The sequence below is a fragment of the Poromitra crassiceps genome, assembly GCF_964638095.1.
Source record: "Poromitra crassiceps genome assembly, chromosome: 8".
Classification (NCBI taxonomy): Eukaryota; Metazoa; Chordata; class Actinopteri; order Beryciformes; family Melamphaidae; genus Poromitra; species Poromitra crassiceps.
Window position 1 is genome coordinate 19,406,157 of NC_139629.1, and position 27,914 is coordinate 19,434,070.

General features: G+C 45.1%; 1 protein-coding gene across 3 annotated transcripts in view; it reads left to right on the forward strand.

Moving 5' to 3' along the window:
- fcho2 (FCH and mu domain containing endocytic adaptor 2) overlaps positions 1–27,914 on the forward strand; it is an 89,460-nt gene that overhangs the window by 25,465 nt on the left and 36,081 nt on the right. For all 3 annotated transcript variants that reach the window (XM_083641337.1, XM_083641335.1, XM_083641336.1), the window contains exons 2-13: positions 189–280; positions 4,092–4,166; positions 4,283–4,424; positions 8,310–8,462; positions 9,960–10,064; positions 12,161–12,259; positions 18,677–18,773; positions 25,754–25,798; positions 25,940–26,009; positions 26,095–26,119; positions 26,610–26,666; positions 27,677–27,734. In XM_083641337.1, the coding sequence (XP_083497463.1) occupies positions 189–280; positions 4,092–4,166; positions 4,283–4,424; positions 8,310–8,462; positions 9,960–10,064; positions 12,161–12,259; positions 18,677–18,773; positions 25,754–25,798; positions 25,940–26,009; positions 26,095–26,119; positions 26,610–26,666; positions 27,677–27,734 (1,018 nt within the window). The remainder of the gene's footprint in view (positions 1–188; positions 281–4,091; positions 4,167–4,282; positions 4,425–8,309; positions 8,463–9,959; positions 10,065–12,160; positions 12,260–18,676; positions 18,774–25,753; positions 25,799–25,939; positions 26,010–26,094; positions 26,120–26,609; positions 26,667–27,676; positions 27,735–27,914) is intronic.

Genomic DNA, 27,914 nt, shown 5'->3' on the forward strand with positions numbered 1-27,914 from the left:
GACCAGAGTCTGCTGCAGGTGCAGCTGGAGACCATGCAGACCATGAGGATGCTGCTTATAGAGAAGGCCTTCACGGTAAAACAGGGACACGGACACCAACTGAAGTATGTTTGTGTGTTTGTTTGGACTGACCGCCTGCTCCGGTGACTGACCTGTCTACGGTTTCTTTTTGTTTCTCTGAAACGCAGGGGGAAAAAAACAATGGATTTGATGTTCTCTACCACAACATGAAGCATGGCCAAATCTCCTCCAAGGAGCTGACAGAGTTCATTAGAGAAAGGTAAGACAGACTCTCTCGAAAACAAGATGATGCATCATCAGGTTTATTCAGCACATCGCCTCATTCACTTGAGCCATTTAAAAAACTTCAAAATGCTTTGCAGTTGTCAAGGCTGAAACATATAGAGTTTAAAAAGTAAACGGTAAAGCTTAATTTATACTTGTTAGAAAGTGTCGCTCAGCACATGGTCGCAGACGAAAAATAAAGTGTCACTCATGTTGCTGCATTTATGCTTCTCTCCTCGGCTCAACGGTCACGTGACGCTATAGACAGAGGGAGGCAGAGAACTAGTGCAGACAGCCAAGAGAGGGAATGCTGTCAGTGAACCCACGTCGGAGGCAAGATGTAACTGCAGCCGCATATAACGACACACAACCACACAACTCACCTCCTCTCTCTCTGGGAAGTTGGTCACGGTGTTCTTTGTGATTTTCACAAAGTCATACATCAAGGACATGCTGATAAAAATAGCGGGGACACGTTCATTCATTTAATTTCAGCGAAAACTAAAACAAGGAAGTCAAGCGCGTGCCGTCTATATAGCCAATCACACTTGCGCGACATTATGTGACGTAGTCAGCGACACTAGACATTTCACCAGGTAGCAGACACTGCTCGCCGACACTTGAAAGTGTCGACTCAAGTCCTCATTTCTGTCGGCGACCGTTTCAAAAGTGTCGGCAGACGCTTTTGCATAAATTGGGCTTAAAGCCCAATTTATGCTTTGTCTGCCGACAACTCACTGAAGTCTAAATGCAACACCATGAGCCACACTTTATTTTTCATCTGCGACCATGTGCTGAGCGACACTTTCTAATAAGTATAAATTAAGCTTTAGTGGACGTCTTCTCAGGTACATGACAAGTTATGCATTATGTTGTGCATATGGACTTGTCTGATGCATATGTTTGGTATTATGTACAGCTGTTATTGTTTATATGTAATGTATTGCTGCTTGGTGTCAAACTGGGCTAGAGAGATCCTGGGCTATATGAGAGTGAACGCTCAGTGGACATGAATCATTAACCTTGTTATAATGTGTCTATTTCTTATTGTTTTGACTAGTTATGTAAATGGGTTGGCTCTACCTGTTAGTTGCTGGTATTGTGCGGTTCCACGCTCTATTTGCCTGGTTGCTACTACTACAGCTATATCTCATACTACTTCCAGGGTATCCGCGGGGTCTTGGAAAGTATTCAAAGTTGATCAATCAATTTAGGGAAGATTTAAGACCCATAAAAAAGTATTAAAAGTCTTAATTGCCATGTGAGAGGTATGACATTTTGTAGCTAATTTGCTGATGGTGTTACATGAGCATATATCATCCCATAATTAGTCAATAAGTGCAACATTCTGAAAAAGGTGCAGGACTGGGAACATGTTTTGCGACATTAGATGGAGGCGCCACCTTGAGTCCGGCTCCGGCCCTAAACTGGCATCATGTTACGCACCTGTAGTCTCTGCAGCATGATAGTAATGTATAAAGGTAAAATAGTAACCATAGTAATGGTTTCTTTTCACATCCTTCCCACTTCATAACGATGAGGGTTACTTTGTGACAAGTGTGTTTTTATAACCTCTACCACTGGAATTCAGCGGTCTGTCTAACTTTGAAGAAAGCACTCAGTCACTCACTGTGACCATGAAACCATAACCCAAAATACTATATCAACACATTGTAGAGCATTTGTCATGCTCAATTTCCCACAAGTTTTCTATTTAAAGGTATTTGGAAAATGTTATTGCTGAAAGTATCTTACACCCACAATACACCATGGTCTGGTCTTAAAGGGACAATACATATAGTATTTATTTATCCTCTCACCTGTAGTACTATTTATCCATCTGATCATTGTGTGTTAGCTGCCTGAGCTTGGGAGATATCAGCCCCAGAAAAGCAAAAATAAAATATATAATAAAAAAAATAAAAACGTAAAAACTCAACAGCAATTTCTCTTTCCAGAAATCATGACCCGGGTATCCAAGAGTGGGAGAGTTGTCACACTTTTAATGTTTTATTACAGAAAGTGTATGAAACCCATATTAATAAATACAAAAAATAGTCATACATTCTGTCATTGTGTTACTTATGGTTGGAATTCTAGTGAGAATGAATGATTACCCTTTTTGTTGGAGACGCCCTGGAACCCCCTGAATGAACCCTCTAGCGGTCCCCGGAGCCCACTTTGAGAAGCATGGTTTTCATGTACAGGCAGACAAGCTACTTGTGTTGTACCAAGGTTGCTTATATTTCTTAATGGTAATTATGCTGTACTGCTAGCTTCCTGCCACAGTGCACCTACCTGTTAATGGTGAGGTCTCATGGTTTCCCCCCTCTGAAATACTGCACCATGGCGCCCTCTGATGGGGAAAACCAGTCTGTGCAGTCTGTGTTATGTAATTCAAACACATCATTTGTTTCCTGTAGACCAGCCTCATACAGTAGCTGGCTATACACACAGCATGGAACAGAACAGAGTATGAAGGAAAGGGTCTGTTTGCATGAAAAGGTCATGTGACTCAGAGAAGAGCCCATGTATTTGTACACCTGGTGTGTGTTTATTCTCTGAGGAATAGTAGCCTTTCTGTGAAGTAAAGTGTGTGTGTGTGTGTGTGTGTGTGTGTGTGTGTGTGTGTGTGTGTGTGTGTGTGTGTGTGTGTGTGTGTACGCGCGTGCAAGCAAGCAAGCAGGCAGGCAGGCCTAAAAGTTCTGCTTTAGTATTAGAAATAGTAAAAACCTTTGATTCCATTTACACCTGGCGTTAACATGCCTTTTCTGCAATCTGATTGCAATCTGACTGCAGAAATGGTTGTCCTCTCAATCCGCATAAAGTTGCTGTATCCAGATTGAGAGGACACATTGCATTTACACTTGTGTTCAATGTGTACACAATGCATCCCTGACCACCTCCGGAGGTGGTTTGGCCGATCAGATTGCAATCCTTCAATGCGTTTTGGGGGTGTTTCAAAATCAAATAGCACAATACTTTTGAGCAAATACCTCAATATCGATTTTGTGACAATATTGTAGGGATGACTACGGGTGCTTTCACCAAATATTTACACAATATTTGTGATCAATAATCATCAGTAATGTGGATATACAGTAATGCAGTGATACTCAACTGGCGGCCCGCGGGCCGCCGGTGTGGCCCGCGATGGAATTGCAAAAGAATAATAATTCTGGCCAATACTCCACTTCTGTTATAGCATTTCAGTCTGGAATATGGAATATTTTTCAATAATCTATGATTTAGCTGCTAAATTGTCAAATACCGCCGTCTGCTCGCTACCCAGGCACTTATGTATGTACTTAACCTAAGTACGGTAACTATCCGGTGTGCACAACATTGTCAGACTAAACTCCGTCTGACACCTACAATCCGCTACAGAAAAATGTATATTGATTGTTTATTAACTGGCCCCTGGCCTTCTATCATTTCACGAAAGTGGCCCCCGGGCAAAGCAAGTTGAGTATCCCTGCAGTAATGGCTAAGTGGGTAAAGGCAAATAATAGAACAGCTGATGGGAACAGTCTGGTAAGTTCAGAAACTGGCATCACTTTACTGTAATGCAGCCTTTAAAACCCAGTAAGACACCACTTATGCCATATCATGATATTATTATGATATCCAAAAGCTAAGATGATAATCTAGTCTCATATCACGATATAGATATGATATATGTATTCCCCAGCCCTAGAACTGGTGTTGGTGATCAGTTTAATTGATTCTCTCTCTCTCTCTCTCTCTCTCTCTCTCTCTCTCTCTCTCTCTCTCTCTCTCTCTGTTTGTTTTGCTCTCTGTCCTAGGAGTACTATCGAGGAGGCATATGCCAGGTCAATGACCAAACTTGTCAAGTCAGCTGGCAATTTTTCTCAGCTTGGGTAAGTGCAAAGCTACTCTGTATAGACATGAGTAGGATGACTTTGTGTCCCATGTGAAACCTTTTGCCCCGCCTCCTTGTCCCTGAGTGGTTCCTGTCCGTCATCTTGTGTCCCAGGACGTTTGCTCCGGTGTGGGACGTGTTCAAGGGCTCCACAGAGAAGCTGGCCAGCTGCCACCTGGAGCTAGTGAGGAAGCTGCAGGAGCTTATAAAGGAGGTGCAGAAGTACGTGGACGACCAGGCCAAGGCACACAAAAAGGTACAGGGGGTGTAGAACACAGACTGTATACAAATACGGACGCCATGACAGCTCCTCACAAGTGAAGCAGAAACATCTCAATCGCCCCCTTGTGGCTGGCTGCAGGATAGGTCTTAAATCCCACCCCCACCATGTAAGGACATGAGCCAAACTAAACAATCAAAGTACACGTCAAATACATTTTTCCAAAAGACGGTTTCTGTCATTTGTAGTTTATCACGCTCATGTATGTTCATGTGCTCATTTTTCTGATCAGTTTTTTTTTTTTATAGTTATTTGATGATATAAAAAGGGCTGATTGACAGCTGTGACAACCAATCTCAAACCTCCATCAGACGGCAGCATGGCTGAGGGAGGACGCAGTCCGAAAATGGCAGCTCACTGAAACAAGATACATGTATTTTGTCTTTGGCATTTTTGCATAGCTTTAGGAAGCGTCCATATTTACATACAGTCAACGGTGTAGAAATAGACTTGAACATTCTTTCTTCTTTCCACTGTCACAAATAGTTCAGTGCTCCAGTGTTGCCACACGGGGCCGCTGTTGAGCCTTTCTAGCCGCACAGATTTGCCTTCAGAGGAAAGTTAAATTCCATAAAGATGGTCGAAACATACACCCATTCTCACCTCTGTTTTTGTTTTCCGTCATTTCCTTTTTACCAAGCTGGTTGTTTACCCTCAGAGTGAAAGAGCTTGACGTTTACAGTACGGACCATGAGTTCACCTTCGCAGGAAACCGGAAATAATTTAGCAGTTGTTCCCATCTTGAGAGAGCGTGGCGTGCAGTGTTATTTTGCCAGGCGTTGTTTTACACCTCAGCCCTCTACCCCCTCCTCCGTGCTGAGACACACAGCACCAGCTCATATGTCATGCATGAGGCGCCACCGCACGTTACAGCCGCTAAGACAGTGGCCTGGAATACAAAAGGCCTGCCACAGTGTCTCTACAGTCACCTCCCTACCGTCGTGGTTCCTCTCTGTAGCTGGGTTTCCATCCAAATGTATCGCAAATTTCAATCGAATTTTCAGAAAGTCGGCAAAAGAAAATGCGAAATAATGCGCGTTTCCATCCACTGCTATTTTGCGAATTATAGAGCTGTCAATCACCTCGTGTTTGAGGCTGTCTGAGCTGCTGATCAGCTGCTAGACCCGATATACAGCTCTGTTAAACACATCTAACGTTATTCATTTAAAGTTTCTCGATGATCTACAAATAGACAAAGGTACCATAAAACGCCATTTCTGGATTACCAGGTGCGACTCGGCAAGCATAACGTTATAATCCACGGAGCAGATAGTAAGTGAATACAATTTCATTCAATTCTAGAAGTGAGTCGCCTTAAAGTTAATATCCCAGTCTTCTTCTGTTTACCACAGCAGGTATTGTGCTGCGTATTTACCATGATTTACCGTGTGTAGCCCTATTGAGTGTAGGCTACTACACGGCATGTCATGTTTTGCAGTGATCAAGGCAAACTGCGTGGTTTTTGAATGGAGGGACAACAGAATATCGCTTCATCTGTTTCCACCGCACGTTTCGCATTTTCCTTTTATCGATACACCCGTGACCCGACTTTTCCTTTCCCTCGAGCGTGAAAACTTTTTTGAGAAATTTGGAGGCTTTTCCGAATTAGGCAGCGTTTCCACTCTGTTTCTTTATGCGCAAATTGAAATTTCGCATAAAGACAGGTGGATGGAAATCCGACTTGTGTTCAGTGTAGGGCTGTCAATCTCCCTCTATAATCAAATTCGAATTTCAGTGCTTTATACATTTTAATATTCGAATTATATTCGAATATTTTAATTAATTTTTAATTGAATTAAAAAAAAAAAAAAAAAAAAAAAAAAAATTGTGAATGGTGGATGAATATTCAAAATAATATTAGGCTTATCACAAATAGTCCAGCAATGATGTTTATTTAAGAAAACATGTTCCTTGTACAATGTACATACATTCATTGCATTAGAAAATAGGTCAGATAACCAGAGCTTAGTTAATATTCATCAGTGATGTATTGGTGCTGTCTGAAATGCTAAAATAAAATAATTGATAATAAAAAAAGACACAGCCTTTGTTTGAGCTCCTTATCAATAAACAAATAAGTAAACTTTGCCAAAACAACAATGAGCCATGAACAACAAAAAAATCAGTCACGTATTGCACTTAAGAGCTATAGGTTTACATTCAGTATAGCAGCTTCAACAGTCAACTTCAGTTAACAATGAATGAACATACATTTTAAGAGCTACAGGTAGGTTTACATCAGTATAGCAGCTTCAACAGTCAACTTCAGTTAACACTCTTTTCTTCAAGTATGTTGTCAGAACTTGTCACTGTTCTAGTGTTCTAAAAAAAAAAAAAAAAAAAAAAAAATTTTTTAAAATAAAAAAAATATTCGTTTTTAAAAAATAATAATAATCGAATTTCGTTCATAATTATTAAATTCGAATAATATTCGAATATCAAAATTCGTTTCAACAGCCCTAGTTCAGTGTCTCTCTGTCACCTCCCTACCGTCAGGGTTCCTCTCTGTGTTGTGTCTGTGTCTGTGTCCTCTGTCACCTCCCTACCGTCAGGGTTCCTCTCTGTGTTGTGTCTTGTGTTCAGTGTCTCTCTGTCACCTCCCTACCGTCAGGGTTCCTCTCTGTGTTGTGTCTTGTGTTCAGTGTCTCTCTGTCACCTCCCTACCGTCAGGGTTCCTCTCTGTGTTGTGTCTGTGTCTCTCTGTCACCTCCCTACCGTCAGGGTTCCTCTCTGTGTTGTGTCTGTGTCTGTGTCCCTAAAGGAGAAAAAGCTTCTGCACACCTAAATGACAGGTGCGTCGGAGGAGGGGAAACCCGACTGGATCAAAAGAGAATAACTCCGGCACACTGTCTCCAAATGCAAAAAGTGTATTTAACAGAAAAGAATAATGTTTTGGTCCTAAGACCTCCTTCAGATTGTTACAGGGTAAGAGGAGGGACCCAGTTATATACTGTAGGCAGGTAGATCTGTGTGTGGACCAATCCCGACACACCACACCCCAGCATCATAATTGGAGCCAATTGGCCTGAATTGGCAGGTATGAAGGAGTATGACATTCCAGCATTAAAGCAAAATAAATGACATTGAAATAGCAATAATGCAAATAAACTTCATACATCATATGTATGTCTGTGTCCCGAAAAAAATAGTGATATGATATTTTTTGCCATATCGCCCAGACGCCCCCTAGTAAGAAGGAATGTTCAGTCATCACAAGTCACAACAATAATGACGACGCATGCTACGTTGCCACAGTAATTGTGTCTTGTTTTATGTTCTCTTGTTAAGTAATTTGATGCAAAGAGGCGTAAATGACTCCATGGATCTTTACAATTTGCACTGAAGTAGTCAGTAATACTTTCTACTTGTCTGGGTCTTGTAAGTTAAGTTAAGTTATCCTTTATTTATCCCCATGGGGAAATTCATCCTCTGCATTTGACCCATCCTCTACTAGGAACCTTCCTAGAACTAGGAGCAGTGGGCAGCCGCAGTGCAGCGCCCGGGGACCAACTCCAGTTCTTTTGCCATTGCCTTGGTCAGGGGCACTGACAGGAGTATTAACCCTAACATACATGTCTTTGATGGTGAGAGGAAACCGGAGCACCCGGAGAAAACCCACACAAACACGGGGAGAACATGCAAACTCCACACAGAAAGGACCTGGGATGGACCGGAATTCGAACCCGGGACCTTCTTGCTGCGAGGCAACAGAGCTAACCACTGAGCCACCGTGCCGTCCTGTTGTATCCACCACTATTCAAAGAAACAACTCCACAGTCTATAGTTAGTGGAGAGATACATACCCGCATTATTCAATCTATGAAGTGTTAGCTGATGTCCGTGACGTCTGTGTGTTGCCAGACGAAGGAGGAGGTGGCGTCCACCCTGGAGGCGGTGCAGAACATCCAGAGCATCTCGCAGGCCCTGCACAAGTCCAAGGAGAACTACAACGCCAAAACCGTGGAGCAGGAGCGCCTCCGCAAGGAGGGGGCCACCCAGAGAGATGTGGACAAGGTGGGAGATCTCTCACACACACACATGCACACGCACGCACACACACACGTACACATTGTGCACACAATCATAATACAGACATGATGGTGCCATAACGTCACGCTAACAACAACAGTCACTTCCAGGTAGCGGTGCAGGTGTGTGAAACGGGAAGCAAACACAACGTGTTTGTTGAATCTCAACTAATAAGCTGTTCAAATGTTACAAATACTCTGTAGACTCTTTGGCCATGTTCACACTAGGAGGCCAAAACTGATTTGTGAACTTTAGTGACCTATTAATGATTCTATCCAGATTGTTGTTTTTTTTAGTCTGGACGCTCCAAGTCTGATTTGTGTCACTTGTCCCAAACCACATATGGAGGTAGTTTCCAATCAGCTTTCGACTGATGTGACTTCAGTGTGGACGCGCTGATCACCCAAATCAGACTTGAGAGTGTCTTTTGCAGGGGGCGGGGACTTGAAGAGCAGAGAGCAGACATGCAAACACGGCCAGAAACATTGTATGTTGGCTCATTGGCTCCTTGTATCTGGACACACAGATCCGACTTGAACACTTGCCCAAATCAGATTTGTGGCAGTGCGGACACACTCCCAAATCAGATTTGGGAAACCAATCAAGATAATGATGATTAATGACTTTAGCAGCAAATTGGATTTGCCTGTAATGTGAACATGGCCTTAGTTACCCAGGCATGATATTATAAATTCTAGCCTTGGTTCTCTGTGATACTGTGATTTCCTTCTCACAAAGTCTCTGAATTCACCATGAACTATTCACCTGAACAGTTTATGATGTTGTATATGATATCATGTGAAAACATGGGAGTAGAGATCACCTTTTCTGTGTTATCATGTTTGGTTCAGGAGATATGATGCAAAAGACATACTTCAGTTACGGTGGAAAGTAAAATGGTCCCCATGGCAACCACGAGGCATTTTTGCGATGGCTCCATATCTGAAAATGTTCAGAACTCCAAACTGTACAAGTGTACCGAGTTTCATGCTTTTATGAAAAAGTGAACGTTTCACCCCAAATACTGTACATCACCTGGACTATGTGAGTGCATTTGCACGGGTTTTCTGTCTGAAAGATGTTGCAAACAAACACATTGTGATTCGGTCTATAGAAGAAAAAAAAAACGCAAAAGCTTCTTCTCAGAAAGAGTCTGCTTGGTTTCCTTGTTCTTTTGTCACCTGACCCAGGAAAACAAAGGGCCATTGTCTACAGTATCATGTACTGACCAGTGATAGTCACTGAGCTGTCTGTCTGTCTGTCTGTCTGTGTGTCTGTCTGTCTGTCTCTCTGTCTGTCTGTCTGTCTGTCTGTGTCTGTCTGTCTGTCTGTCTGTCTGTCTGTCTGTCTGTCTGCCTGTCTGTCTGTCTGTCTGTCTGTCTGCCTGTCTGTCTGTGTGTCTGTCTGTCTGTCTGTGTCTGTCTGTCTGTCTGTCTGTCTGTCTGTCTGTCTGTCTGTCTCTTTTTCTCTTCGTCTTTGCAGGCTGGGGTGAAGGCCAAAAAAGCCACAGAAACCTACAAGTCCTACGTGGAGAAATATGCCACAGCCAAGTCCGAGTTTGAACAGAAGATGGCAGAAACTGCGCAGGTATTTGTCGAGCATGCGTGCGTGTGTGCCTTAACGATACATGCACTTATCATATGTGTTTGTTCACATAGTCTGCCTTGCGTCTGTCTCTGTGGTATGCACCACTTTTCTGTCATTGTGTAATCTGTCAAATGCCTGTGTGCATGTTTTGTGTTACAAGCAAGTGTGTGCACAAGCGAGTGTGTGTGTGTGCGTTGTGCGTTCCGTGTGTACACAAGCGAGTGTGTGTGTGTGTGTGTGTGTGTGTGTGTGTGTGTGTGTGCGTTGTGCGTTCCGTGCCCTGTAACATCTCCAGCTTGTGTTTTTTTCCCTCTGTTAACGGAATCATTGTGGAAAAGCCCAGATTGGATCCATCTGAAGGGGCTGATTAGATCAACTCCAAATTAAAATCAGATCAGCAGAATTTGGACTTGCACATCCTCCTCCACCGCACCGCAAAGCAGACCCCTCTCCTCCACCAGCGATGGCTCCAGTTAGGCCGCGCGTTTGAGTTCCCCCCCCCCAGAGGACGCTCAGCTAACGTGGCTTCTCGGCACGGCGAGTCTACTGCTCATCTCAAACACGCCACATGTGGACACGAGCTATAAACACTGGACACATGTGCTCTCTGACATCACACATGTGCTCTCTGACATCACACATGTGCTCTCTGACATCACACATGCTCCCACATGTGTGTTCTCTTTGTCTGTTTGTGGGTGGGTGCGAGCAGCGAGCGTCGGCTCTTATCGTTATCGTGAGTGACTAAAGAGAGTGCGTGTGTAGCCTATCTGCAGGGACGCACCGCTCTCTTGTCTGTATTAATGCGCGCTTTGCGGTCAGTAAAGGCTCGTCTTCCTCCACCGTCCACACACTGGTGATTTTCCAGTTTAGGATTATTTATAGTCATTCTCCTCGGTTTAGCCCAAAAGCCCCGAAGCCAGGCTCCAGTGCAAGTCAACACTAGCATTTAGAGTTGTCTTCTTCTTCTCCCCAAGTGCAGCGCGCCGCAACACCGCGTCCTACCCACAAACCAACCCCCCTCTTCAGTGTATCTCATGAGCATCCCAACCCAGATAATTGACATCTTGTGCTGTGTGTGTGTGTGTGTGTGTGTGTGTGTGTGTGTGTGTGTGCGCGCGTGCCTGCGTGCGTGTGTGTGTGCGCGCGTGTCTGTGTGTGTGCGTGTGTGCCTTGACTCCCAGACCACCCAAATAGAGGCGACACATGGGAAGCGGCGCGACAGAATGAGGAAGCCCAGTTTCCTCCAGTGCATTCTGTTCTCAGCTCATCTCTCTTCTCACAGACACATTTAACCAGACTGACAAAACCGCCTCTGATTTATTGGCCGTTAATTTTTTATTCCCGAGCGAATGTCGCGTCACACAGTGATTCTCAGCCTTTTTCATATGGAGGACCCTTAACGTAGTCCACATTAGAGCCACAGACCCCCATTGGATGAGATCTTGTCTCTCAGAACCAAATACGAGAATATCGTTTTTTTTTGGCAGATATGATTTTGTCCACAATTCCACAACTGTGTGTAGAGCGATACCAGTGAAACTATGATCAGTCATTCTCCTACATTCTCTAATTGGGTTAACTTCTTGTCACCGGAATAACGCTTAAGTTTAACGACTCGTCAATTTTCTGGGGCACCCCGGGCACTCCCTCCAGGAGCCCCCCGGGCACTCCCTCCAGGAGCCCCCCAGGCACTCCCTCCAGGAGCCCCCGGGCACTCCCTCCAGGAGCCCCCCGGGCACTCCCTCCAGGAGCCCCCGGGCACTCCCTCCAGGAGCCCCCCGGGCACTCCCTCCAGGAGCCCCCCGGGCACTCCCTCCAGGAGCCCCCGCCCCCCCCGGGGCGCTCCCTCCAGGAGCCCCCAGGCACTCCCTCCAGGAGCCCCCCGGGCACTCCCTCCAGGAGCCCCTGCCCCCCCTCCCAGGGCGCTCCCTCCAGGAGCCCCCCGGGCACTCCCTCCAGGAGCCCCCGGGCACTCCCTCCAGGAGCCCCCGCCCCCCCCGGGGCGCTCCCCCCAGGAGCCCCCCGGTGGTCCCCGGAGCCCACGTTGTGAGGACCACTGCCGTGACATCCCTTCTTTCCCTTTTGTGTTGCAGAAATTTCAGGACATTGAAGAAAACCACATTCTCCACATGAAGGAGATCATTCAGTCATACTCGCAGTCGGTCGACGAGACGCACATTCAAATAGGAGAGGTGAGTGCACACACACACATACACGTGCGTGCAAACAGACACACACACACGCCCACACACACGCCCGCGCGCTCTCAAACACACATTCCTGTGGGCGGGGCGGGTGTCTTGTTATCCTGACGCTCTGCCCATCGGGTTCACTGTGTGTCATATGAATTAGTGTAGCCTTTGATCTCTCTAATCATTTAACTGAGAAGCAGGAAGTTGCTCCATTCAGCCTTTTATGCCGAGCGATTAAAACCTGATCAAAACTCGCTTCTCGGCTGATCGAAAACACCTTCAGCACGGCCACAGACGAGCGAGCACGGCGTCTGGGATCTTTAAAGTGCCTTTAAAGGAGGCCTGTTTGTTTGTGGACGTGCTTGTTTATGGCGTGGAAAATGGCTTTTTAAGTCTCATTGGGAAAAGGCTCAAACCCCATTCACTGCTGCTATATCAGTCTCTCTGTTGTTTAGAGTTAGCCAGAGATTTCTTTTCATTTATTTGTTCAGCACTCGTACTTTACCAGCGCGCCACGCAGAACACGCAGGTCTTATCCAGACTCCACTGCTCCATTTCCCATTGATGTGTGTGGGGGCTGCTCTAGGCCGCTGCCGCTGCAGTGCCGTCACTGTCCACAGAGGGCGACGCGGCTCCATTGTGAGAGCGTCTCCGTGCAGTCAGTCCGTGGAAAGGAATGCAGAGAGACAGGCCACCGCAGGTGATCCAGTCCCACAGTTATCCTGTGCTGCCGAGCAGGAGCCCAGCCGTGCTGCTGCCTGTCGCTGAGCCTAATTAAAACACAGCCCCAGAGACAGGTGACCACTCACTCCAGCTAGAGTAAGACAGGTGACCACTCACTCCAGCTAGAGTAAGACAGGTGACCACTCACTCCAGCTAGAGCAAGACAGGTGACCACTCACTCCAGCTAGACCAAGACAGGTGACCACTCACTCCAGCTAGAGTAAGACAGGTGACCACTCACTCCAGCTAGAGTAAGACAGGTGACCACTCACTCCAGCTAGAGTAAGACAGGTGACCACTCACTCCAGCTAGAGCAAGACAGGTGACCACTCACTCCAGCTAGACCAAGACAGGTGACCACTCACTCCAGCTAGAGCAAGACAGGTGACCACTCACTCCAGCTAGAGTAAGACAGGTGACCACTCACTCCAGCTAGAGTAAGACAGGTGACCACTCACTCCAGCTAGAGTAAGACAGATGACCACTCACTCCAGCTAGAGTAAGACAGGTGACCACTCACTCCAGCTAGAGCAAGACAGGTGACCACTCACTCCAGCTAGAGTAAGACAGGTGACCACTCACTCCAGCTAGAGTAAGACAGGTGACCACTCACTCCAGCTAGAGTAAGACAGATGACCACTCACTCCAGCTAGACCAAGACAGGTGACCACTCACTCCAGCTAGAGTAAGACAGGTGACCACTCACTCCAGCTAGAGTAAGACAGGTGACCACTCACTCCAGCTAGAGTAAGACAGATGACCACTCACTCCAGCTAGAGTAAGACAGGTGACCACTCACTCCAGCTAGACCAAGACAGGTGACCACTCACTCCAGCTAGAGTAAGACAGGTGACCACTCACTCCAGCTAGAGTAAGACAGGTGACCACTCACTCCAGCTAGAGTAAGACAGATGACCACTCACTCCAGCTAGACCAAGACAGGTGACCACTCACTCCAGCTAGAGTAAGACAGGTGACCACTCACTCCAGCTAGAGTAAGACAGGTGACCACTCACTCCAGCTAGAGTAAGACAGGTGACCACTCACTCCAGCTAGAGTAAGACAGGTGACCACTCACTCCAGCTAGAGCAAGACAGGTGACCACTCACTCCAGCTAGAGTAAGACAGGTGACCACTCACTCCAGCTAGAGTAAGACAGGTGACCACTCACTCCAGCTAGAGTAAGACAGGTGACCACTCACTCCAGCTAGAGTAAGACAGGTGACCACTCACTCCAGCTAGAGTAAGACAGGTGACCACTCACTCCAGCTAGAGCAAGACAGGTGACCACTCACTCCAGCTAGAGTAAGACAGGTGACCACTCACTCCAGCTAGAGCAAGACAGGTGACCACTCACTCCAGCTAGAGTAAGACAGGTGACCACTCACTCCAGCTAGACCAAGACAGGTGACCACTCACTCCAGCTAGAGTAAGACAGGTGACGCTATTCCCATCAGTTCCCATTCCCATCACAGCTCATTTTGAATGGCGGCAAACTTTTTAGCTTGGTTTAATAAGTTTAGCGATAGCTCATGTAGCCTTTTCACTATCACTGTTAGAAAGTGATCGCTGGGAAATGCAGCACAAACACCAAAGCAATGACCACTTATCACCAAAGGTGTCGCCAAAATCAAGAAAAACAAAAACTCAGATTATCACTTCAACTTTGGCCAAACAAATCAGATTGAAAACAAATAAATTATAATCATCCTCACAGACAGTTACAGCTAATATCACATAGTGATGTGCAGTGTATGAAAATGTTGTGGCACTCTCCATTTCCCAGCTCTACTAATAGTAGTAAGTCGATTTTAAAGATTTAAAGTCGAACTGAACCAGTTCGTCGCGTGCGTTGCAGTCCGTTTCAGACTGAAAACATAACTTGTCTGAGATCACAGGTTGAGAGGCGGGTCATAGTATGTAGATGATTTTATTTTACAATTCTGGGGACTGGATTGGGCTTTGGCCAATCCTGGCGTGTTCCGCCTCCAAATCGAGTGGGATTCAGCATGTTGTGGCGCTCTCCTCGGGAAGAGCCTGCTGACGCGAGGTTAGTGGCTGAGTGGAGCTCAGTGAAGCCAGCTGCCTTCGTCGACCGTCGGCCTGGAATCTCCGAGGTGCGACCCCTGACAACCAGGCTCTCTGTGAGGTGGCGAGGCGCGCGCCATTATCGCCATTGCATTAAATAATATTCCTGGAATGCGACTTTTAACGAGCCAGTTACATTTCTTTGCATTCTTAGACATTACCGTTTGATTTAGTTTGCATAATTGGTCAAGTTAGTAGTTAGTTTATGGGCTAGAAATTCTGCCAGATGACAGGCACTAGGCGCCATTTTCCCCTTCATTTGGAAGAGAAAATTATCCTGAAATGAAGATTTGATTGACAGCTGCCATGTCGTGATATGATTGGTTGAAATGGGGTAGAAATTTGATAGTACTAGGTGACGTCAGCAAACTGTAGATTACTGTTATGAATTAAATCTTGAAAAATGAACTTTTGATGTGAAAAAGTGTGAAGAACTAAAGAAATTAGATTTGTGTGATTTTTTTTTGGCATACATTATTAAATAGGTGCACTGCATACCCAGGTATGCAAAATAAAATAAAAGTCATTTTTGGGTTCAGCTCGACTTTAAGGCCTTGGCCACACTGAGCCTTCATAAAATGGACAGAAAGGATAGACGGATAGATTTATGTCAGTTGCATTTGCAAGTAACCTACTTCTACAGCAGGTGGCGGTAAGCACCTTGAAGGTGTCAGCGACCCGCCTATAAACCGAGAGAAGAAGAAAGCTGGTGTCAGCTAGCTGTTAGCTCTGTGCGCTACGTTACTTATATGGCAATAAAATGCCACCGAATGACCAGATTAGATGGTGAAATCAGACGGTGACACTGACTATCACGTTGTACAACAGCGGGATGGTGTACACAGCATTAATTATAGCCTCCTTCACCGCCTCGGCCGCCATCTTCTTTGAAAAGTTGAAACAAATCTCGGAATGCCTCCTCTCGAGACCTCGACTCTGATTGGCTAAACGGACAGTGACTATCCGACCATCCGACCATCCGATACGTCCATCCAGAAAAAGTTCATCCCTCTTCAACTTTCTGTCCATCAAAACGTATGCAAATTTTCTGGATACGTACGCTTCTGAGTGCTCCACGGACAGTCGGACAGCTGTCATTGAAAATGAATGGAAGTGAACAGAGAAATGAACGCACACGGACAGACACCACGGATCAGTGTGGCCAAGGCCTAAGAAACACTTGTGTGTTTTACTTGAAATAAGTCGCTGTATCGTGTGCAGGAGGGCAGGTGTGTCTGTCGGTGTGCGTGTTTTCACGAGCGAGCGAGCGTTTGGTGTGTGAGCCAGTTGCCCTGGAAGGCGGATAGATGCGTGTTTCGAGCATGCGGGGGGGTGGGGGGTGTGTGTGTGGGTGGGGGGGGGGGTGTGAGGTTTGTGTATGTGTACATGTGGTGCATGAGAGAGAGAGAGCATGTGGTGCATGAGAGAGAGAGAGATTCAAGCGGGGCACGCAGGTTGATGACATCACTTCCCTCCGCCGTGGCACAGCCAGCAGCACCTGACAGATCGCGTGTGCTGCTGGAGTGGAGTGTTCTCAACCCCTCCCCCCACACACACACACACACACACACACACACACCCCCGTCACCCCTCCCCACCTCCAGTGTCTCCTGCCAGGGCACAGAAGGCTAATGCACTCCACCTCGCCACAGGGGCCCGGGGGGAGGCCCATATGTGTGTGTATGCGTGTGTGTTTGGGAGATATATATCACGCACATCTAAATGGTTTCTCCCCCAGCAGCAGCACCCCCCCCCCCCCCCCCCCCACGCCTATACATCCCTCCCACTTCCCCCTCAGTAAACACACAAGCATACATGCACATCCAAAACAAACAAGCAAACAAATCCACTATCCTTCCTTTGATACTGCCCAAAGGGCATTGCGGGGTCGCACCGCACTGCCAACAAAAACAATTCAAACTAACACAATGGAATGGTAGCAAAGTATGTCTCCGCAGGGCAATCGGGGAAGGGGGGGGGGGGATAACAGCCAAGGGCGAAGCAGACAGTGTTACAGAGTGAAGCAGACAGTGTTACAGAGTGAAGCAGACAGTGTTACAGAGTGAAGCAGACAGTGTTACAGAGTTACAGAGTGAAGCAGACAGTGTTACAGAGCGAAGCAGACAGTGTTACAGAGTGAAGCAGACAGTGTTACAGAGCGAAGCAGACAATGTTACAGAGCGAAGCAGACAGTGTTACAGAGTGAAGCAGACAGTGTTACAGAGCGAAGCAGACAATGTTACAGAGCGAAGCAGACAGTGTTACAGAGTGAAGCAGACAGTCTCAATATTGGTTAACACAGAGTGTGACCTATGACCTTCAAGCTCCGACTACTTGGGTATAACACTATTGTTGCATAAGCTGCATAATGCTCATTTTGTCTAAAAAGATGGGTTTTTACAAACCTCCAAGTAGTGGACTAAAGATGTAACTGCACTGTAGTGTGCACAGTATCAAAATGCCCATCTACTTGGCTTCAAGGAAACTGCAATGGCTTCAACAATTTACCAGACAAATTTTGGCTTGGGTAGTTATGCATTCATATTTATATAAGTATAACAATTGTGCAGTTGTAATTATTATACATTAGAACGCGGCTCTCTTGAATACTCGATTCTGATTGGTCAATCAACAATATTCACCTGTCATTATTTCTCGACAACCGACCGCTGCTCTGCCACACCTGGATTAATCAGTTGATAAGAGCTTTTTGTCAGCAAACACTACTAATTAGGCCAACCAGTTGCAGCTGTGGTGTCTTGTGTGCCAATTACGAATGAAACCGCTTTGTCGTTGAAAACGCTATTAAAAAATCTATTTGAATAATTATTTTTGTCAGATTATTGAATGATTTAGTTGTAGGCCGTGTTCTAAGCGGGATAATGTATATTGAGGCGGTGATTACTGGGAAATAATGACCGACAGGTGATGATTGAGCCCTCCGCTGCGCGTCGGGCTCAATCATCACCTGTCGGTCATTATTTCCCCCGTAATCACCGCCTCAATATACATTATCCCTTACATAAAACCGTAACGTGTCAGGGTCGTACCTAAATGGTCATACATCAACCAATTATATTACCGATTATTTCTGGACACTCAACATAACATGTGCAATTTGCCCACATATTTAACTGTGGGATTTCCAGGTTCACACTCCTAAAACATTTCTGTTTTAATCTATGCAAATATGAATTTAGATGTTATTGTCCCAGCAGAGAACAGTACACGCACGTGCACATTGCACACACATGCTTACTTTGTGTAATTTTCCAAAAATAGTCCACACAGCGGACATATGGACAAGTTCGACTGTCTTTTAGCCATCACAATGTCTGAAGTTTACCATGACACACTCTGCACAGCAGCTCACTCATGCGATGTGATTACTATGTGCTTGTTGCTACTTTCTGATATATATATATATAATAATCACCCGTCTTCATATGCAAATTAAGACAATTGGATCCGTCACAAACGAAGCACTGCTTAACACTGACTTACCGAAATCCACTGAGCCCAAGTTACACGACTCGGCCACTGTAAGTGAACCAAACATCAGGCTGGATTTGAGTTGATATTCTGACACTGCTTTGGATTCCGTAGGTCCAGAATGAGTTTGTGAGGAACATGGAGAACACCTCGGTGGAGAGCCTAATACAGAAGCTGGCCGAGAGCAAAGGGACGGGGAAAGAGAGACCAGGTGAGTGGTCGCACGCTCGAACGAGTGGTCAGCGGGACACGCCTTCTTCTGCCCCATCCTTCCTAGTGGGGAGGGGTGTAGAGAGGGGCAATTAGAGATGGGGAGGGGGGGGGGGGGCGGGGCTATCAGAGTCAATCATGGTAATCTGCTGTAAAGGTAGGCAGGCTTGGCATTCCAGTAAGCATGTGACACACGGGGGGCTTTGCGCTGCTTGTGGACTAAGCAGGCAGAACCAACCTGACCAGGAGGTCAGGGCTCAACAATGACTCTTGTGTAAACGTTGCCATGCCACAATAATCAGAGGAAAACTCCCTAGGCTCCTTCACCCCACCCCCCCAACCCCAACCCCTAACACACACACACACACACACACACACACACACACACACACACACCACACACACACACACACACACACACACACTCTCTCTCTCTCACACACTCACTCACTCACTCACACACACACACACACACACTCATGCACGCAATGCTCATTCAGCGCTCTTATGCATATTAGTGACTCTCGTAATAATTCTGAAGTTTGTTTTTCGTATACTTCTAACTTTTTCTCTGCTGCAAATGAATTAACCTGTGAACTCTGTTTCATGCTAAACAGTGATCTCTGTTGTAAATATCTAGTTTAGGGCTGCCTGCAGCTAATGATTATTTTCATTATTGATTCATCTGTAGATAATTTTCTCGGGTAATCAATCAATTACGGTAGTCGTTTGGTCTATCAAATTTCTCAAAATGGTGAGAGATGTCAATCACTTTTTCCTCAAAGTGCAAGATGACATCCTCAAAGGTCTGGAATGAGATTTTATTTTTTATTTTTTATATTGGTCTAAACGATTAATCGTTTATAAAAGATAGTTGGCGATTAATTTCCGCCAATCGACTAATCGATTCATTGACTAATCGTTGCAGCTCTAATCCGGTTATTTCCGTGTTCCCTGCACTTGCGGCGCATTACGTCAGGTGGCGAACACGAAGGGTCCGCCTCCACCGTGTTTGTGTGTACACACACGGCGACCCCTGTGTCCAGACGAGTGGTGGCCTTCATTTGTTTGGACAGCAGAATTAATTGAGGGAAAAAAAAGAAAAAAAAAAAGCGGTTAGAGAATTCCTCTGGTATCAAGCTGTTCGTTAGGGCTTTGCACAGCAGCCCCGGGCCTGTCACAAAAATCACCTAGTCCGTCCCCTGATGAGATATCTGAACGGATGGCTCGGTCCGCTGCCTTTAGAGAGAGAGGTTGAATAAACTTTCTATTGAGGAAACAATCCCAAAGTGACACGCTGCAAGGCGGGGGAGAGGGGGAGAGGGGGGAGGGATGGGGGGGGGGGGGTCGGAGTGTTCACCGATATCCAGCTGAGCTGTCAACTGGCGACGGGCCAGACACGCAAAGCCCCCCTCCCCTCCCCTGCCCTGCCCGCCCCACTCCCACTACCCAGTGCCATGTGAAGCATATGCAATTTAAAAAGCCATTGTGCGCTCATGCGTGACTTGCATGCTTCCCTCACAGAGAGCCCAGAGAAAGGAAACATCTTCCCCTGTATAAACAACGTCGTCTGTCTGTTTATGAGACCTTTATAAACACTTCCTAATGCCGGCCCCCACATTTAGGTAGGAGTGGCGTGTCTGCTGTTTTTTTTTTTTCCCTCTCTTCTTCTTTCTGTAGCTGGTGGTGTGCGTAAATATTGTCAGATGCAATAGTGGGATGCTGGCTGCAAGGGCTTCCCGCTCTGCTTCAGCTTCCCAGAAGCTTTTGTTAGACATCCCAGAGGCTGGACCGAGTCACCATACGCTCAGTAGATCTTCACTGAGTGCAGATCACTGTAGGCTCCCCAGATCTTCACTGAGTATAGATCACTGTAGGCTCCCCAGATCTTCACTGAGTGCAGATCACTGTAGGCTCCCAGATCTCCACTGAGTATAGATCACTGTAGGCTCCCCAGATCTTCACTGAGTGCAGATCACTGTAGGCTCCCAGATCTCCACTGAGTGCAGATCACTGTAGGCTCAGTAGATCTCCACTGAGTGCAGATCACTGTAGGCTCCCCAGATCTTCACTGAGTGCAGATCACTGTAGGCTCAGTAGATCTTCACTGAGTATAGATCACTGTAGGCTCCCCAGATCTCCACTGAGTATAGATCACTTTAGGCTCCCCAGATCTTCACTGAGTGCAGATCACTTTAGGCTCCCCAGATCTTCACTGAGTATAGATCACTGTAGGCTCCCCAGATCTTCACTGAGTGCAGATCACTGTAGGCTCCCAGATCTTCACTGAGTGCAGATCACTGTAGGCTCCCCAGATCTCCACTGAGTGCAGATCACTGTAGGCTCAGTAGATCTTCACTGAGTATAGATCACTGTAGGCTCCCCAGATCTCCACTGAGTGCAGATCACTGTAGGCTCAGTAGATCTTCACTGAGTGTAGATCACTGTAGGCTCAGTAGATCTTCACTGAGTGTAGATCACTGTAGGCTCCCAGATCTTCACTGAGTGCAGATCACTGTAGGCTCAGTAGATCTTCACTGAGTGTAGATCACTGTAGGCTCCCCAGATCTTCACTGAGTGCAGATCACTGTAGGCTCCCAGATCTCCACTGAGTGCAGATCACTGTAGGCTCCCAGATCTTCACTGAGTGCAGATCACTGTAGGCTCCCAGATCTTCACTGAGTGTAGATCACTGTAGGCTCAGTAGATCTTCACTGAGTGTAGATCACTGTAGGCTCCCAGATCTTCACTGAGTGCAGATCACTGTAGGCTCAGTAGATCTTCACTGAGTGTAGATCACTGTAGGCTCCCAGATCTTCACTGAGTGCAGATCACTGTAGGCTCCCAGATCTTCACTGAGTGCAGATCACTGTAGGCTCAGTAGATCTTCACTGAGTGTAGATCACTGTAGGCTCCCCAGATCTTCACTGAGTGCAGATCACTGTAGGCTCCCAGATCTCCACTGAGTGCAGATCACTGTAGGCTCCCAGATCTCCACTGAGTGCAGATCACTGTAGGCTCCCCAGATCTTCACTGAGTGCAGATCACTGTAGGCTCAGTAGATCTTCACTGAGTGCAGATCACTGTAGGCTCCCAGATCTTCACTGAGTGCAGATCACTGTAGGCTCAGTAGATCTTCACTGAGTGTAGATCACTGTAGGCTCCCAGATCTTCACTGAGTGTAGATCACTGTAGGCTCCCAGATCTTCACTGAGTGCAGATCACTGTAGGCTCAGTAGATCTTCGCTGAGTGCAGATCACTGTAGGCTCAGTAGATCTTCACTGAGTGCAGATCACTGTAGGCTCCCAGATCTTCACTGAGTGCAGATCACTGTAGGCTCAGTAGATCTTCACTGAGTGTAGATCACTGTAGGCTCCCAGATCTTCACTGAGTGCAGATCACTGTAGGCTCCCAGATCTTCACTGAGTGCAGATCACTGTAGGCTCAGTAGATCTTCGCTGAGTGCAGATCACTGTAGGCTCAGTAGATCTTCACTGAGTGCAGATCACTGTAGGCTCCCGGATCTTCACTGAGTGTAGATCACTGTAGGCTCAGTAGATCTTCACTGAGTGTAGATCACTGTAGGCTCAGTAGATCTTCACTGAGTGCAGATCACTGTAGGCTCCCAGATCTTCACTGAGTGCAGATCACTGTAGGCTCCCAGATCTTCACTGAGTGCAGATCACTGTAGGCTCAGTAGATCTTCACTGAGTGTAGATCACTGTAGGCTCCCAGATCTCCACTGAGTGCAGATCGCTCCCATGATTTTATGCATTGTGTACGAAGTGGGCTAAATGTTCAGTTGTAAGTCAAAGCCACATGTGAGACATCACAAGCACTAGACCAAAATAAAATGCAAACACAGGGTTTCCTTCCCTGACTACTGGTGCTTTCACAACATATTTACACAATGAGATCTCTGATCAATAATCATCAGTAATGTGGATATAATGACTAAGTGGGTAAAAGGCAAATAATAGAACAGCTACAACAGTCTGGTTCAGAAGATGACATCACTTTAGTGTAATGCAGCCTTTAAAACCAGGAAGACAACACTTCCAGTATGCCATATCACAATATCCAACATCTAAGGCGATATCTAGTCTCATATCACGATATTGAGATAATATCGATATATTGCCCAGTCCTAGTAAATGAGCTGTTTTATGTCAGCACAAATGAGGATGACATTATACTGTCTGTCTCTCTCACTTTCTCCCGCGAGGGAAAATTCTTGAATGAGCATGTCACGTTTTTAGTTGTTTTGATTGGAGCGAAACGTGCGCTAACACACACACACACACACACACACACACACACACACACACACACACACACACACACACACACACACACACACACAGCACTCTTGTCAGTGTGTGTGTGTGTTTGCCGGCGGTGAAGAGGCCTGATCTTGCACAGTAGAGTAGGTGGGTCATGGGCGTAGCGTAGGGTCTTTATCCACTCCACTTGGTTGTGATGCGTGCCTCTCGTGACTCGCCGCTTCCCTGCGCTTCACAACGCGTCAGGTTCTGCTCGCGACCGACCCACTTTCCCCCGGGAGGCCGCACCAGAGCCCACCGCTACTGTATACACTTTGAGTACAATATCATTAGCTTTTGTTTTTTTTTCAGGTCAAGGAGTGTGCTAGTGCATTGAAAATATCGCCAGAGGCTCTCTAGCTCCCCATCTCTCTCTCTCTCCCTCTCTCTCTCTCTCTCTCTCTCTCTCCCCATCTCACAAGCTATGTTGCTATTTATCAAGTCCATCTAGTTACAAAAAATAAATTAATGGCCATTTGTAAAAGGTGTTTTCTGCTGAGCAGCAATATAGTTGGCGAAATTAAATATGAATAGATACATCCTATGCCCTTTAGTAGATATTACACTTACATACTCGCAAAACAGCCCCCCCTCCTGGCTTTCATTGATTGACATGCACAATCATGGCATGTGTTGCCTGTGCTTTTCACACAGCTTTCAGAGTGTGTGTGTGTGTGTGTGTGTGTGTGTGTGTGTGTGTGTGTGTGTGTGTGTGTGTGTGTGTGTGTGTGTGTGTGTGTGTGTGTGTGTGTGTGTGTGTGTGTGAGAGAGTGTGTGAGAGTGTGAGTGTGTGTGAGCATGTTTCTGTGTGTGTGTGTGTGTGTGTGTGTGTGTGTGTGTGTGTGTGTGTGTGTGTGTGTGTGTGTGTGTGTGTGTGTGTGTGTGTGTGTGTGTGTGTGTGTGTGTGTGTGTGTGTGTGTGAGCATGTCGGCCCATTGAAAAAGCTCCATAAATGTTTCTGGAGACACACGTGAAGCGTGACATCCCGACTGCAGCGCCTGCGAGGGAAATCTGTATAATTGATGAACATCAAATTAAGTGTGAACTGTGTTGTTTTTCGCCTTTTCTCTCCCCCATGTGAATGATGTATAACCTAAAGCATTGTATTATATATATATATATATATATATAAATATATGTATATATATATATAATGTACACACACACACACATATATATACACATATACATATATATATATAGATATATATAGATATATATCGATATAGATATAGATAGATATAGATAGATATATACACACACACACACACACACACACACACACATATATACACACATATATACACACATATACATATACATACATATATATATATATATATATATATATATATATATATATATATATATATATATATATATATATATATATGCATACACATACACACGTGTGTATATATGTATATATATATATATATATATATATATATATATATATATATATGCACACACATACACACGTGTGTGTATATACAGTATATATATATATATACACATACACACGTGTATATATGTGGAACCACTGGCGCTCTAGCCTGTATGTAAAATTACCTTGGTGCAATACCTGTAATACCAGTGTTTTTCTTATAATCTCTGGATATATATATATATATCCATAAAAAAAAATACAATGCTTTAGGTTATACATCATTGGTAATTTTCCATTCAATCTATTAAACAAATGATTGTTGTTGTTATCATTCCAGTAGGTTTGAAATAGAGGACGTTCTGCAGTCTGGTGTCTGTCTGGTCCAGGCTAGAGAGTGTGTGTCGCATACGTATGCGTGTGCCTGATCATCTTTATGTTTTTTTTTGTTTTTTTCCGCTGTCCATTCCTGTGCGTGAGAGAGAGAGAGAGAGAGAGAGAGAGAGAGAGAGAGAGAGAGAGAGAGAGAGAGAGAGAGAGAGAGAGAGAGAGAGAGAGAGAGAGAGAGAGAGAGAGAGAGAGAGAGAGAGAGAGAGAGAGAGAGAGAGAGAGAGAGAGAGAGAGAGAGAGAGAGAGAGAGAGAGAGAGAGAGAGAAGCAGATGTGTCCATGTGGTTTGAAGCACTTGGCTGTATGTGATCTTGCTGTTGTTTGTCGTATTGTAATAGGGTTAGTGGCTGTGCGTGTCTGTCCTGTGTACCTGCTGGTTGGTGCTCTGATTCAGAGTTGTCATTGGTTGGTTGGTGAGCGTGCGGTGATTCATGTTGCCAGGTGGGGCTTTTTTCCTCTGTATCTCTGTGAGGGAGACTCTCTGTGCTGCTGTAGTGTCCTCTTTTTTTCTTTTTTCTTTTTTTTTGCATCCCCAGGAGGGAGTGTCACATCTTGGTGACGGCCACCAGACACACAGTTGACTCTGCTATTGACCCCGTCTGCCCTCTGGGGTCAACCCACCCCTGTTTGTGTATGCGCTGTGTAGGCCTACAGCACGCCTGACTGCACACCGTGTGTGTGTGTGTGTGTGTGTGCGCGTGTGTGTGTGTGTGTGTGTGTGTGTGTGTGTGTGTGTGTGTGTGTGTGTGTGTGTGTGTGTGTGTGTGTGTGTGTGTGATTATGGCGTGATTGTACATTCACAGTATTCTCAGTAGTGGCACTGGGTCATTGACCCTTTCCATGCCAAATTAACCTAAATTAGTTTTTTTTGTGTCTCATTAGGACCCATTGAGTTTGAGGAGTGCAATGCAGCTATCGCAACTGAAGGTAATGTTTTACGAAGTATACTAAAGTGCAGTATTATCCGTTTACAGCAACCGTTATTGTTTACATTTGGATATGGTTTAATCTGAATTTATTTTTATTTTTACGGCAACAACAAAAAAGTACTTTTGTTTTTGTTCTAAGGTGCCAAACCCAGGAAAAGGAAAACATTTGCCATCCCAGGCCGCAGGAAAGACAAGGACACAGACTCGACGTGAGCAAACACTTTCACTCTTTCTTTCATTTCGCGACGCCTTTTAAATAACTTCTCATCAACAACTCCCCATTCTGTCTTCCAGGGAATCTACAGAAGTTGAAGCTGCGGTGAGTCAACTTTTTTTTATTAGCGTTCTTTATAGAGTGCCTGAGTCACGCCCTCTTCCGGGTTCAGCATGGGACCGAAGGCATTTCATTCCCCATTCACTTTTCCATAGATGTTTAGAAAAGTCCTTATAGAGACTTTTACTTGGTCAAAACCAAGCGATTCAGCTATATTCACAATCACAGGAGACCGTAGGACATTTTCATTTGCACCACACACAAAAAGTCTATGGGGAAATGAATGGAGAATTCACTTCCTCAGGTCCCATACGCAATCTAAGGATGGCGAGACATAGACACACCATAGCTTCACACTGTTGTATTTCAGAAATGCTAGCTTTGTGTTACTTTAATTCCAAATAAAGGGAGGTGGAAAAGTTTCTCATACATTTTATTCTACTTACTCTGTACTGTAATAATATTTCTACATTTCCTCGTTTGTTGGTATATTCATCATCATTCATTCATATATTCTCTCTGTCTGTGGTTGTAGAACACTGCCAATGGAGCTCCCCCTGGATATTACGGGGCCATAGACTTCCAGAACGCTGTAAGCAAGCCAACACACACACACGCACGCACGCACACACACACACACACACACACACACACACACACACACACACACACACACACACACACACACACACACACACACACACACGTTTATGCACCATTTATCTAAGTAGGCATATTTGGTAGAAAGTAAGAAATATCTCTTAAAAACAAAATATGCAGGATAGCATCAAACACTGTAATACTGGAATACTGGAATTGGCTGAATGATGGTCAGTGAGTTTCAGTTGTTTTTTATCAAGTCCAACGGATCCCATTATCATCCATAATAACAGGTTGTAATGTGAAGCTTCAGAAATAGAAAATCTGAAGAAGGCCATAGGCCGAAACGTCATTTCATTAAAAGCTTTTTGCATATGGAGCAGTGAGTGTGCGACACTTTCTTCATCCTCAAGCTTCAGAAATAGGACAACATAAATTAACCATAAATGTCCGTCCTTAAATTAATTACATATTGTACACTTTTTTTGTCCTACATACACATACTAAAATCCCATCAGGATCAATTGCATTGATCTGATTGGCCTTGTTGGGAAGAAAGACAAATAGTTGGATTACAATACTCTATAATTAGAGTACTTTTGAAAGTTGCAGAGTACAGTCTAAAGATGAAGTCTGAGTAACATCAGATTAACAAAATGTTTATCCTTAAAGCAGTTAACAATCGTCATTTAAACAGTTCAAAGTTTGTGTTGTTGTTGGAGTTGTATAATTTTACATGATACATCTCTAGCAGTACCTGTGCAATTTGAACGAATTTGTTGCCTCCATTTTAGATAGAAAATATCAATGTAAATGCATTTTGAAATAACTTTTTTATAGCACACTAACATGTGCAAACTTTTCAAGGGAGATGCATACATTTAGAGCGATGTTTAGTCGCTCTAAAAAGGATGCACATAAAATGCATATTTTTGTTTGTGTTGATGTAATGGAAAGGTTTATGTTATCCTGTTTTTGTTTATTTATTTGTTTGTTTTCCAGAATGTTCCCCAAGTTGATGCAGAGGGTTTCTGTATCAGACCAGAAGGCAATGAAAATGATATCCTTTCAATTTGGCTTTACGCTACTTACATTCACTTCTTCAGCAGTTGATCAGTCTTTGTATCAGCGTGTAACAAATCAAGGTTTTTCAGTATCTTTTCTCTTCACACTCATCATCTGTACTTCTGTATGTCTGTTCCCTTGTGGCCAAATGCAAACCAATCCGTTCCCTCCTTAA